Source organism: Schistocerca serialis, chromosome 1 (genome assembly GCF_023864345.2).
Source record: "Schistocerca serialis cubense isolate TAMUIC-IGC-003099 chromosome 1, iqSchSeri2.2, whole genome shotgun sequence".
NCBI classification, from domain to species: domain Eukaryota; kingdom Metazoa; phylum Arthropoda; class Insecta; order Orthoptera; family Acrididae; genus Schistocerca; species Schistocerca serialis.
The window spans coordinates 1025831598-1025846955 of record NC_064638.1 but is presented as its reverse complement, the minus strand read 5'-3'; the positions used below and the strand labels follow the sequence as shown (position 1 = coordinate 1025846955).

General features: G+C 37.3%; 1 protein-coding gene across 6 annotated transcripts in view; it reads right to left on the bottom strand.

Annotated features, from left to right (window-relative positions):
- Positions 1 to 15358, bottom strand: part of LOC126413654 (protein transport protein Sec23A) — a 120510-nt gene that overhangs the window by 39408 nt on the left and 65744 nt on the right. For all 6 annotated transcript variants that reach the window (XM_050083282.1, XM_050083283.1, XM_050083284.1 and 3 more), the window contains 6 exons: positions 13067 to 13209; positions 11425 to 11576; positions 10086 to 10192; positions 8268 to 8421; positions 7988 to 8139; positions 7730 to 7904 (listed from right to left, as the gene is read on the bottom strand). In XM_050083282.1, the coding sequence (XP_049939239.1) occupies positions 7730 to 7904; positions 7988 to 8139; positions 8268 to 8421; positions 10086 to 10192; positions 11425 to 11576; positions 13067 to 13209 (883 nt within the window). The remainder of the gene's footprint in view (positions 1 to 7729; positions 7905 to 7987; positions 8140 to 8267; positions 8422 to 10085; positions 10193 to 11424; positions 11577 to 13066; positions 13210 to 15358) is intronic.

The following is a 15358-nucleotide window of genomic DNA, read 5'->3' as shown; positions in this document are numbered from 1 at the left end:
GAAAAGAGTTTATACAGTACTACTGTATTACAATATACATCAGTTATTGATGACTCTAGAGGGCCACTACTTTTGGCACGAAGTCTGTACAGTCTGGCAATGCTGTTAAGTGGCACAAAACCATGAAAAGAGGTTTGGCACAGCACTGCGCTGTGGGTGTGGGCATAAAACTTTCCCCTCTGTGCAGCAATGAACAAGTTGTGCGCAATGTCGGTGCGTCAAAGGAAATGTTTTGTTTGTGAGCAATCTGTCAGCATTTCTCATTTACAATTATTACTGATGCATACAGGTGCATGCTGGAACATTGTTTCATACTTACAAACACTCTGCTGCCATCTGCACGGTTCCTTTAAACAACTGCTTTACCCAGCAAGGTCAAGCATTCTAAAGAAATGCACTCCTTGCATTATTTTCTGCCATTTTCAGTTGACTAGTAGCAATAAGTGGTAACATGATGTCAAACAAAAAGTACATCACTAACACTTAACAAAATGATTAAGGTCATCGTGGCGAGTTAGAAAGACAAACTCTCTGTGCATAAAATAGTGTTGCATTTCCAGTGGGGTAAAACAAAAGTTTATAATGCTTTAAGAAACAAGGTTAAGATACAGGATGAATGGATGAAAGGAAACAGACAAATGAAGAGAAATGTGAAGAAGACAGGAAATGAAGAACTTAATGAGGTAGTGTGGGAATGGTTCTTAAAGTGTGCAAGGGAAAAAACTTATCTTTGTCTGGACCCATGCAGCTGTGTGAGGCTCTGAAATTCACTAACGAGCTTGGAAATACAGAGTTTAAGGCATCCACAGGATGGCTGGGCAGTCTCAAGCTAGGCACTGTATTGTGTGGAATGAAGTGTGTGGAAGCAAAAGATGTGCAGGGAAGTATAGCAATGAATAGAAGACAATACTGTACAACCTAATAGCAAATTATGACTCGAAAGACATGTTCAGTGTCGATGAAACATGACTGTTCTGTCATACATTGCCTTCAAAATTTCTAGCATTTCGACACTGGCAGAAAAATGCCGAAGGAAACGCCCACTGTACTGTTGTGCGAAAACATATTAGATGATATCAATATAATGGAAGGAAACATTCCACGTGGGAAAAATTATATATAAAAACAAAGATGAGGTGACTTACCGAACACAAGCGCTGGCAGGTCGATAGACACACAAACAAACACAAACATACACACAAAATTCAAGCTTTCGCAACAAACTGTTGCCTCATCAGGAAAGAGGGAAGGAGAGGGGAAGACGAAAGGAAGTGGGTTTTAAGGGAGAGGGTAAGGAGTCATTCCAATCCCGGGAGCGGAAAGACTTACCTTAGGGGGAAAAAAGGACAGGTATACACTCGCACACACGCACATATCCATCCACACATACAGACACAAGCAGACATATTTAAAGACCAGATCTGGAATGAAAAAAGGCGAAAAGGTGTTGGTTACAGCTGGGCTATGTTGGACTTGGGTTGGTAGACAACGATGTGCATAAAGGTTAGGTGGTTGTGTTGCCGCCAAAACACGTTAAAGGACGGAGAAATTCGGGAAAATTTCGAAAAAACTGCGTGTAGTATATTAAAAGGAGTGGTATTGTGGTGGCAGATTATGAAAATGAGGCTAACAACTGTCTGACGAAGAAATAATGGCGTTAAAACCTGTGGGAAGCGGCTAAAAATGATCAGTGATGTGGGAAAAACGGAAATGGAAATAAAGCGAAAGTTATTAGAACTGGCCGAAATGGTTGTTTAAAAGGTGAAAGGAGCTGTTTGTGAACAGAAACGGTGGATATTATAGCGGCGGTAGTGCTGAAAGCGGCAAAAAAAAAAAATATTTTTTTGGTTATGGTTTGGAAGTGGGTTACGTATTATTGAGTATATATATAGGCGGGATAAAATAGTATAGCAGATTACGGTAAAAAGGAGAAGGTGAATACAAAGTGAAACTACTGGCAAAAACAGAAAGAGGAAAATAAGACGACAGAAAAGATTTCGAAATGCAACAGTGACAATAACAAACGTAATTGTTGGATTCAAATTAATGATATCAATATAATGGAAGGAAACATTCCACGTGGGAAAAATTATATATAAAAACAAAGATGAGGTGACTTACCGAACAAAAGCGCTGGCAGGTCGATAGACACACAAACAAACACAAACATACACACAAAATTCAAGCTTTCGCAACAAACTGTTGCCTCATCAGGAAAGAGGGAAGGAGAGGGGAAGACGAAAGGAAGTGGGTTTTAAGGGAGATGGTAAGGAGTCATTCCAATCCCGGGAGCGGAAAGACTTACCTTAGGGGGAAAAAAGGACAGGTATACACTCGCACACACGCACATATCCATCCACACATACAGACACAAGCAGACATATTTAAAGACCAGATCTGGAATGAAAAAAGGCGAAAAGGTGTTGGTTACAGCTGGGCTATGTTGGACTTGGGTTGGTAGACAACGATGTGCATAAAGGTTAGGTGGTTGTGTTGCCGCCAAAACACGTTAAAGGACGGAGAAATTCGGGAAAATTTCGAAAAAACTGCGTGTAGTATATTAAAAGGAGTGGTATTGTGGTGGCAGATTATGAAAATGAGGCTAACAACTGTCTGACGAAGAAATAATGGCGTTAAAACCTGTGGGAAGCGGCTAAAAATGATCAGTGATGTGGGAAAAACGGAAATGGAAATAAAGCGAAAGTTATTAGAACTGGCCGAAATGGTTGTTTAAAAGGTGAAAGGAGCTGTTTGTGAACAGAAACGGTGGATATTATAGCGGCGGTAGTGCTGAAAGCGGCAAAAAAAAAAAAATATTTTTTTGGTTATGGTTTGGAAGTGGGTTACGTATTATTGAGTATATATATAGGCGGGAGTCTAAAATACTTAGACAAACTAAAAGAAAATACCTTAATGAACAGCTAAACACAATTGAAGAAAACTTTAAGAACCACAACACTCAAGATTTTTATAAAATATTCGCAAATCAAATCAAAGGATACACTCCACAAAATCTCTGCTTCCGGAAACAGAATGGAAAATTGGCACTAACTAACAAAGAAAATTGCCAAGAACTAGCTAAATATTTCTCACAACTCCTAAATTGCCCACAACCAAGTACAAGATTCCCCAGATTACAACCAGAACACACGAATGAGACTTCACTACCACCATCTCAAGAAGAAATTTATAGTCACATTAGAAAACTCAAAAATAATAAATCATCGGGAGAAGATGGAATTGTAGCTGAACTACTGAAAAACCTTGGTCCAAATTCGTTAAAAGAGATCACTAGCATCATCAAAGAAATTTGGCAGACAGAAAATATCCCAGAGGAGTGGAAGTGTGCACTAATTCACCCATTGCACAAAAAGGGAGAGAGATCAGACGTAAACAACTACAGAGGCATTTCACTTTTACCAGTTACCTACAAAATTCTATCTGCATGTCTCCTAAAGAGGGCACAAGAACAACTAGAACATACAATTTCAGACTACCAAGCAGGCTTTCGTCCTAATAGATCATGCCCGGAACAGATATTCAACCTTAAAACTATTTTAAAGATTAAAGCAATCAGGTCAAAACCAATAATCTGCACATTCGTTGATTTCAAAAAGGCATACGATTCCATAGACAGACAGTCTCTATGTCACATTCTCGAAGAACGAGGCCTAGACACTAAAACCCGAAAACTAATTGAACAAACACTAACAGAAACCAAATCAAAAATTAAATTCAGAGGGGAAATTTCGGAACCATTCTCAATTAAAACAGGAGTAAGACAAGGAGATGGGATCTCACCACTATTATTCAATATAGTTTTGGACAAAGTTATGAAAGAGTGGGAAATAACACTAAGGAAACAAAGCTTTTGGAAGCCAATTGAACTAGGAAAAGGTAAAGGAAAATTGAACATCCCTTATTTAGCGTTTGCAGATGACTTGGCAATTATAACTGACAGTGAAGAAACAGCAGTAAAACAAATTGAGACACTTAAAGAATGTGCTGAGAAGGTTGGCCTGCAAATCTCCTTTGAGAAGACAGAATTCATCTGCTCAAAATTAGATATTTCGAAACTAAAAACAAAGTATGGTGAAATAACTAGAGTCAAGCACTTTAAGTATCTCGGTGAAGTTATTGAACCAACAGGACTTGAGAAAATAGCACAAAAAAACCGATTACAGAAAATCAAGAAAGTATTCGGACTTATTCAAAATATATATAACAAGAAATGTCTATCAAAAGGCACTAAAATCAGACACTACAACACAGTCATCAAACCAACAGTCACATATGCAAGTGAAACACTCTCCCTGAATAGAAAATTAGATTTACACGAAATTAAGAAAGTAGAGAGAAAAATTATTAGAAAAATCCTAGGACCACGATACACACAAGATGGATACAGGCTGCAGACTACCGAGACAACCGAAAAAATATCAAACATCGAGGCAGATATCAGGAAGAGGCGGATGAAGTTTTATGGACATATAGACAGATTACCTGGAAACAGGTTAACTAAACGTCTATTGGACTATATGACATCACTTAAGGCAACAATACCCTGGGTAACTGAAGTTAAGAAGGATTTGAAAAAGGCAAAAATTGACATAACAAACACATCAGACCGGGATACATTCAGAAGAAAAATCGACAAGTGGAAGTTTACTCCAGAGACGGAATCTAAACCTTTCCGACCAAAGTGGACCGAAGAAAGGAAGAAGGCCTTTGGGGAGGCAATGAAGAAATACTGGGGAAATAAGAAGAACATTAAGAAATGTTAATCACCTGCTTATCGTTCTCCCATGGGGACATTCGCTAATAATAATAATAATAATATAGGCGGGATAAAATAGTATAGCAGATTACGGTAAAAAGGAGAAGGTGAATACAAAGTGAAACTACTGGCAAAAACAGAAAGAGGAAAATAAGACGACAGAAAAGATTTCGAAATGCAACAGTGACAATAACAAACGTAATTGTTGGATTCAAATTAATGATATCAATATAATGGAAGGAAACATTCCACGTGGGAAAAATTATATATAAAAACAAAGATGAGGTGACTTACCGAACAAAAGCGCTGGCAGGTCGATAGACACACAAACAAACACAAACATACACACAAAATTCAAGCTTTCGCAACAAACTGTTGCCTCATCAGGAAAGAGGGAAGGAGAGGGGAAGACGAAAGGAAGTGGGTTTTAAGGGAGAGGGTAAGGAGTCATTCCAATCCCGGGAGCGGAAAGACTTACCTTAGGGGGAAAAAAGGACAGGTATACACTCGCACACACGCACATATCCATCCACACATACAGACACAAGCAGACATATTAGATGAAGTGGAGAAGCCACTGGTGATTTGAAATGTTGCAAAACCATATTGTTTCAAAAACATAGATGTCAATAGGCTTCCATTAACACCATGCAGCAGTAAAAAGGTGTGGATGCTGAGTGGTCTTATGGAAGAATGAAAATCGCCAAGTTCTCCTTTTCCTAGACAATGCAACCTGCCACAAGGTCAAGTTATCAAATGTGAAACTGGCTTGGTTCCCAACAGGTTCAACCAGTCTCATATAATCCATGAACCAAGGGCTTATTCTTCACAAATTCAAGTCTAATTACAGGTGATTACTGATGCACACTCTTATTCTTAGTGTCGAAGAAGCTAAAAGTGCATTTATTCTTGCAATGTCAGTAGTTGTCCTGGAAGCAGTAATTTGGATTGACTTGGCAGAAAGGGAAATAAAGCCTGAAACTGATACCAAGTGCTCATACAAAGTGGGGTTTGGAGGTCAAGAACAAGAATTCTGTAGCCATCAAAGCTCAGTGGCCACTGAAGTACAAGAAAATGCAGCAGTGATTGCTGAATTAATGAAAATGTGGAACATTTCATGTAGTGCAGATGACTACATTTGAAGTGATGACTTTTTACCAACTCACTCCACTTTTACTTTAGCAACATATTTAATAGAAATCCACAACACAGAATATGATCAGGAAAAACCAAGGAAGAAGAAGAGGAGGTGCAAAATGATGTCCCTAGAAAAATTAATATGCCAGAAGAAGCTACTGCACACAGAAACAATGCTATGCAATTTGCAGCACATGCAAATTGCAACTATCATATAATGCAAAAAACTGCGTAGAAAAAAAGATTCTGAACAGGAAATTTAAATAGGTTTCCATCATTGATATGTGGCGAAAAAAGTGAAATGAAAAATGAATAAACATAGGAATAACCTATAAGTGTTCTATTGTACAATATGCAGTAAATAAACATGTATGTGCAGTTGTGAACGTACATAAATACATGCAAAATTACAAATTTATACTTCTGTGCAATTACATTTTGAGCAAGTTTTACTATATGTGGAGAAATCAAAAAAACAAAACCAAATTTTTTTGCCAGTAAAAAGAAACAGTTTTACCAGTACATTAATTTTTATTTCCACAGCCTTTTTTGATTACTAAGCCTGTCAAATGTGCTATCACTATTTTTCTTCATCAGCATCAACAACACTGATGCATGAAACACATAGGTAAATACACCATTGGCCCCTTCTAGACTTTTACTTCGTAAGTGTAATTTTATTGGAAAACCTGTTCAAATACAACAAATGTTTGTAAGATGATAGAATTTAATGCTATTTCTTTCTACATTTCATGAAATTGTCAAACTCTAAGCAGAGCAATAGACTGTTGTAGTGAGAAGTTCACAGTTTCTTGCATATCCTGTTCACTAGCACCGCATGAGTCAAATGTAATATCACTGATTGAGTAAGGTTGAAATTGTACTGAACTCTTTGGCTTATCGGGAAATCCTGAGCATACGCAATATCGTATGCCCAGCCCTACCCTTCTGAATTCTTCAAAGTAAATCTGAATGTGACATCACACCCAAAGCTCCATCTGCAAATGTGAGAAAACCCTTATACTACTCCATTAACCAACAAAAAATGTTGATCTCAGCAGCAACGGTTTAATCTATGAATAAAATATGATCCTGTATTTTTCGAATTACGAATTTGGGAGGAAATCTCATCTTATGACTGGGTAAATAAGGTAATACATTAAATTGTTTTGAACCTGATGATGGACCCACAGGTTCTGCAATGCACTGTGAAAAAAAAATGAGAAAACTGTGACTGAAGAAGTTATTATTCCTACTTCCTGTGTAATGATAAGTCTGTGATTTAAAAAGTAGAAAAGTTGGATGACATTATATAAGTTGATGGCCTGCAAACAACCAATTTTTAAGCCTCCAGTAGTTTAAAACAACTAACTTGAAAATTATGAAACAGAATTGCTGGCTAGCACACGGACACAGGCACATACACTACTCTGGTTTTTGGAAGCATAAGATCCTTCCTGAGTAACTATTGGCCAACAATTCTGTCACACAATTTCATAAAATACCAATAATGTCACTGTTTACTAAGTAAATGGTTCAGGCAAATATAAAAACGAAATCATGTCATCCTATCTGGTAAGTCTCCCCAAATTCGGGGTTCTGGGTAACTTTCATAAACTGTACCCCTTTTGCTAAACCTCCCCAGTCCTTTTCCTTCATCCCTCTTCCTTCCCCTTCAACTCTTCTGCCAGAAGAAGGAGCCCCTGGCTCCGAAAACTTGTGAAAGTTAAATCCTTTTATTACTATTTTTTTGTGACAAGAGAAAACAGTAAAAATTAAATTCATTCAGCTAGTGTGATCAGCATAGGTTCTTACCTCCCCATGGAAGATCAGTATCTGAAAAAATGTGTCCATCAGCAGGATTCTGTCTGGTTGTATACTGCTTGTATCTAGAAGCACTGGCTCTGGAGGCCCATTAAAGCTATAGCTGTACAGAATAGGTTGTATCATGATAAGGGATTGCGTTAAATCTTCTCTCATTAGCATATGCCTGTCAAAAGACAAAAAAAATTAGAGTAATAATGTCTTCAATTGGAACATTTACATATTTCATGGTGCTTTGAGATATTTTACCTGTAAAATGTAGTTTCATCAGGACTATTGTTGAAAACTTGAAGGAAATGTGAACGTCTTAAGTGAAACATAAATTGTGGGTAAAGAGTAAAATTTTCAGAAAGTCGGAAACTATTTGGATCGTCTTTTGCATATTCTCCAAATTTCTGGCACTGCAATGGAAGCAAATATCAGTAACATAAGCCAAAGATTTTTAATTTATATTTTAAAACTCATTTTCAGATCATAATTATTGTGTATTGTTGACTATGTTGACATGTTAAAGAGTTAAATAACTTACTAATCTAATGAGCATCCGGTCTATCCAGCGCAGCATATCAGGGCCATCATCAGTCTCTGCTCTGAAAACTACCATTCTTGCCATCAAAACTGCTGCTGCTTCCTGATCAAATCCAGCACTTATGTGGTGCAAATTGGCTGTAGCATCTGCCCAGCTTAAAAAATAATATACCTTTATTACTCATAATGGTTACAGAAAACACACCATATAAAACTAAAACATGAATATTATTGTGATATACTCATCAATGATAAATGGACAAGTGATCACCAGGGGGGGGAAAGACACTTTATGAAACATTATGTCCACTAGTTCAGATAACAGGAGTTTAGAACATGCACACCTCCCATTCAAGGTAATAATACAGACAGTAATAAAATAGTATGACGAACACAAAATAAAAAGATTATCAGAATGGAGAAAGAAATAAGGAAACATATCAGAAACATATTCAGAGGTGTGTGCCAGAAATCATTCTTGACAAATCTAATCATAATCAACACCACTGAGTTGGCTCGCACACTGTATGAAATATTTTCTTCTAAGTTTCCACAAAGAAGTGGACATTGTACTGTCTACTGAAATTAAAGTGCTCAACAGGAAAGGACTCTGCTAGAGAAAAGGGGACAAGGTTGTTCTGTAATCTCCCACTCTGTAGCAGAGAAAACGCCTTGTCTATTCACCCTGGCTTGCAAGTGCAGCAAGATTACAGGAGAACCTCTGCGGAGTTTTGAATGTAGAAAAGAACAGGCAACACTGATGATTTGACTCTTAATGTGAAGTATGCTGATAGTTCAGGTGGTGTAAGATTTCTTTCTGCAAAATAAAACAGTGCAGGTTTGAGTATTGGTTTTTAACCCAATTTTACTTTTAAAAGGGAGTTTAATAATGGGATGTGTACTTCCTCAAAATTAGAAATATTGATTATTCTATAGTTTTCTAGGCAGACGTGTGGAGAAATTCTAGAGCAAAGCTGATACACAAACTGTGTGGCAACAAACAATTCTGGTATAAACAGGTACAAAGGTAAGTGGTATGCAGCTTCACTGTAGTTGATAAGAAGTAACAGAATATAATGAGTATGCTTTTTAAAAGTGTGTGGTGGAACTGGAGCTCAACAAGATCTGATTCAAATAATATAGCATGTATTTGCTAAAAAAAGAAGAAACATTGTCCATAGTAGGTTGCAATGTAAATGATCTTTATTTAAATCATGTGATTAGCTAATTTCAACAAGAAGTCATTTGAAGCACATGGGTGATATTACATATTATATGCTGTAATTATCAAATTATTTTACAATCTCAAAAGTCATACTGGTGACTGTGTTCTAAGCACAGGCCAATATGAGCAGTGACAGTCTAACATTTGTGATATGGCCCCGTTTCCAATATAATGATGGAATATGACATCTACTTTGTACATGTAAAGTAAAATAATTTGATAATTGCAATATAAATAATAAAACCACATGCATTTGAAAATGATTTATGGTCAGAATTAGTTAATCGCACAATTTAAGTAATGGCTGTTTACATGACAGCCTACTATGGCCCATGTTTTCTTTAATTATGCATTTAGAGGCTACGGATCCATACAGGAACAAAATTTTAATGTATTTGCTACAATAAATGACATTAAGAAAATTTTAAGGGGAAGCTCTGTCATTAGCTAATGATGAAATAGCAAAGCAGGGCAATAAGATGAATGTGCAATATGTATTGCAAAGACAATGACAATCTTCCAGGAGCAGAGATATATGCTCACTTGGTAACATCAATAAAAATAAATAAATAAATAAATACAATGAAATATTACTTCCTGGCTATTGTCGTCACTCTAATCCTTCGCTGTCCACTTGAATGTTGGTACTGAGTTATCATCTGTATACATCCTCTGCCTCCCTGAGGAATGGGGGCTGCATGCTGGAAATGATTGCATTATTGAGAAAGACAGAGAGAGGGAAAAAAAAGTTGTAAATTGCTATGCAGTTAGACATGATTTAAAAATATATTAAATAAACCAAACAGCTGTCACACCATGACATTAGCAAAGTTTTTACTACTGAAACACCAATTTCAAAATTATAAAAGGTGATGTAAAATTGACTACATAGTCTATCTTTGGACACAGTGTGGTGCAATAGTTTCTTCTGTTACTTCCACCAGTAATGACAATGAACATAACCTAATTTCAGGCTTAACATTCAGTCATAATAGAGCAGTCAGTGTAACACAGTTGCATTCCGGCCCAAGATGCTGAAGGTTGCGGTCATGTGTGCATGAGATGTGCTTGCTTGTGTGTATGAATGGTGTATGTCCCTCTTTTACTCATGAAGGTTGCAGCTGAAAGCTTTATGTAAGTGTCTTTTCATTGTGCCTGTCTAAAACTTGGCATGTCTTCTTTACGGGTATGTACCAATCTGTCTTTTCCTACACTGCTGATATTCCTACCTGGAGTTTCCATTATTTGACAGTAATATTATTTTATTTGAAATTATTTGTAACAGAACATTTTTTATACATTATATTAGGCATGTGGCCTAAACACAACAGCATGTCTCATTGATGTCTGGCACAAAGAGAAAAAAGGTAAGTGGCTTCTAATCAAACTTTTTTTGGCTATTTCATAGAAATGGCCGTTGATTGTCAGACTGTTATGTGAAATATTCCACCGGATAAAGAGTTCATGGACACTAAAATCATCAAGCTAGTCGTCCAGAGAGACGAGATGCAGAAAATTCAAAATAAATCTAATGTACCAGTAGAGGTGACTCTTACATATTAGTTAAGACATTTGGTTGAAAGAGAGGTGTACAAGTTCAACAATGTGTGTCAAACTGCGAATCACTTAAGGTAAAAACTGGCTTAACAAGATGAGTTAAAAATAGATTTTAACTAAACAATTAAATGTTTAATAAGCATTTATATACATAGAATTGTTCTCTAATTAAAACCCATAAAAGTGTATGCTTAATTCATTTAGTGTAAAGCATTAGATGACAAATCTTGACAGTAATTAGAGATTACGAAACTCAGCAAAATGGCTCAAATATTATGCATAAAAAATGAAAATTATCATAACATGCAAAGAACAATTGTTTTTTCAAAATTACTAAATCACTTCCATGCAACAATGATAAAATAATGACATGTACCTGATTGACTACTTCATAGAACAGTGCAACAGCAGTATTTGGATTGAATGTACAAAATTTCCACTGACAAGTACCACCCAATCCAATCTCAGTGTCCGATACACTAGGACTTTTCATGTTCAAAGACACACATGGTCCAATGGCTCCAGAAACTGCAGAAAACAATAAAAATAGAAATTATAAAACTATGATACTGTTAATTCCTATATGGAACATAAAAAGACTTTTTCCCAGTCTACTTTTTCTTTTCATGACATCTTTTGCACCTTATCAAAAGTCTTTAGTTGTCCTACTTTTGAAATACAGAAACACTTTATGAAGGGTGACCAAAACCAAAGTACCTTGGTTGTTTATGAAATTAAGGCTTGCCCATGGGATTCGACGATGGTTTCACCATAAAATTTGTCTCACATGGCAAATAAAATTTTCAAAAAGAGACATTCAGCTACTGAGACACCATAAAGCTCTAAAATCCACCAACTTTGCCTTTCAAAAGCATACTGCCAGATACAGGCATACCCATACCAACTTTGTTTCCTCTGCCAAATACACTACTGGCCACTAAAATTGCAATACCATGAAGGATAACAAATAATGAAATTTTAATAATGCATGACTACACTTGTAGGTCATTTAGGATTATATTGGCTGCGCAATTTATTACAAAGAGTTTTCATCTCTGACAGCAACACTGGCTTTAACCCAGCTGGGTATTGAGTCAACCTGAGCTGAAGTGACAGAGCTGCTTCAACTATAGTCCATCAATCATTATGGCTGACGAGTGGTGGTGAGCCAGAATCTCGGCAAACCATGGCCAGATGTTTTCTGTGGGTGAGCTATGCAAAGAAACTTGCTGACCAAAGAACAGTCGAACACCTTTTGTATCAAGGTAGGTCAGGACATAATGGGCAACAAGGTCTTTTGTTATTTTGGTGAATGTTAATGTCATGGAGAAAGCTACAGTCACTGACCATTGATTCATATTTACTTTTGCCCTGGTTTGTCCTTCTGCCAAAGGTAAACATACCTAGCAAGTTCCAAGCAATGATTGGATGTACAAGATTGTTTCTATCCAGCATGCATCGTATTTTGAATGGATTAAACTGCTGTGCTGAACCACTGGATTTGTGAGAGCATAATAAATGAGGCTACTGAAATTAGGAACAATGATGGCATTGTAAATAGAGACAGAGGTTACCAGCAGAGCTCTACTTTAACTTGTCACAATAAACTGTGATCATGCCCAGCTAAGAGACATCCAAGAGGCATGTGAAGTGGAACCTGACTAATCCCACCAGAATTCGAGCATGACCTCTTAATCCCCTCCCAGCCCCCTTGGCACTTTGAGCTGGCAGACTTATTGCAGCAACTGATTGCATCTCAACAATCCATCAGAAGATTACACTTATTACTATGTCATGCTTTTTCAATGACATCATCTACAACAGTTGTAGTTGGAAACTCAAGAACATAATAAAGAAAGGCGAGCAAATACAGTTCCTAATGCCATTCCAGCTGGGAAATGTTGTTATGATTCTATGAATTCTTTCTCACAATATCACAAAGCACCATGACTTAACCAATCAAAATAAAAATGCAGTACATTTGTAGGTATCGCTTAAAGAAACAGTTCAAAGCTCACCTTTCAGTTCACGAGAAGTTTTGATTTCCAGGGTACCATTGAATGCCATTTTAAATTCACCTTTCTGATCTTTTGCAAAAACTCTTTGAAATGTTTGCTTGAAAAGTGACGAGTTGAATGAGTCTCCCATTACCATGTGGCCTCTGTAATGGCACATTTCACATTATCACAGTATCAGGAAATTAAAAAATAAATAAATACAAGAAACTTGCAATGTAAAACTGTTCCATGACAAAGATTTATTTCTCATTAAATGCCTTTCAAAGCATCAAATAAATGCATCTTATGTGCAAAAGAGTTGAAAAGAAATGGAACACTCAATTTATAATTAACAAAGATACACAGTATTCATCCAAATGGAAAAATAAGGCAATGGAAAAAATACACAGCTGGCAAGAATTAAATATAAATCTACAAAAAATGAAATTACTATTATTTATAAACTAAAATGACTATTTCCTGCCTCATCTTGAGGTATTGCAAAAATTCTGATGGAATGAAATAATGATTTGAAGAGTGATCAGCACTTACCTCACCTTACTTACCTTACCTTGAAACGTGTGTGTGTGTGTGTGTGTGTGTGTGTGTGTGTGTGTGTGTGTGTGTGCGCGCATGTAGAACAACAAAATCTCAGAACAGCAAAGGCAGCCACCTTTTTCTTTAAGGGCCTTGGGAGGGGGGGAGTTTGTCTCCATCAGTCACCATTTAACACCTTAAAGATGCCTTGCACTTTCCATGAATCTCCCTTGAAAAAATATTCAGATGCTACAAGCTGATTTGTAGCATATAAGATACATAATAACAAAGAGATTTAACTACACATTAAGCTGTCACTCTTTTATCAGAGGTTCATATACTCATGCGTACACACACACACACACACACACACACACACACACACACACACACACACGCACGCACGCACGAACGCACGTGCGCGCACCCACACACACATGCGCGCACGCGGGTGCTTATTATACATTACCCAAAGAGCATCTACTTTTAGTTTCTTATACAACTCCTGGACATGTATTGCATGTTACTTATGTAATAATTCAAGACTATTAATTCTAACTTCATATTTACAACTACTTTAAATATTTGTGAATCATGTCCAAGAGTTGAGTTATAGGGAACAAACTTCAGGAAACGATAAGGAGCAAAGGAGGTCATATGGACATATAGCCACATATTCTTGATGTATATACAAAAAGGTATTTATCTAAAAACAAAGATGATGTGACTTACCATACGAAAGCGCTGGCAGGTCGATAGACACACAAACAAACACAAACATACACACAAAATTCAAGCTTTCGCAACCATTGGTTTCTTCGTCAGGAAAGGGGGAAGGAGAGGGAAAGATAAAAGGATGTGGGTTTTAAGGGAGATGGTAAGGAGTCATTCCAATCCCGGGAGGTGGGTCTATCCGCTCCCGGGATTGGAATGACTCCTTACCCTCTCCCTTAAAACCCACATCCTTTTATCTTTCCCTCTCCTTCCCCCTTTCCTGACAAAGAAACCATTGGTTGCGAAAGCTTGAATTTTGCGTGTATGTTTGTGTGTCTATCGACCTGCCAGCGCTTTCGTATGGTAAGTCACATCATCTTTGTTTTTAGATATATTTTTCCCGCGTGGAATGTTTCCCTCTATTATATTCAAAAAGGTATTTATTAATTTATCATGTCTATACAGTACAAACCAGTAAAAATAACATGTTGTGATGAGAGCACTGTTAGACAAGATGCCCGAAGTGGGTCTCTAAGCATGAGCAAAAACAAATCAGCAGCAACTGGAGCAAAGATTCAAATGTGCCATCCTGCAACCAAATAGCATCAGAGGCAGCATGAATGCATTGTTCCAGTGTCTGTACATCTGGCATGGCCCCCACATACATGACATTTTTTATACAGGTAGAAATCTAGAGGGTTGGGGTCCAATGACCACGGAGGCCATGTGACTGGACCACCTCATCCAATTTAGGCTGGGACAGATGTCGTCGAGGTACTCCTGGATGAAAATGTGGAAGTGAGCTGGACCATCATCATGGAATATCTACCAAAAGCACATATGCCAGCAGGGTCACCCACAGGAAATGCCTCGCATGTGAAGCATTGTAGAAGAATGAATGCTCCCACGATCCGGTCACAATAATCCCACCCACACAGTGAGGCTGAACCAGTGTTGTTGATTCACTGCCATCAAACCTTGGGGATACTCTGTAGCCCCCAAGTGGGCCTTGTGCGGATGGTATATGATCACCCCTCATTAAGATAGCCTCATCTGCGAGTA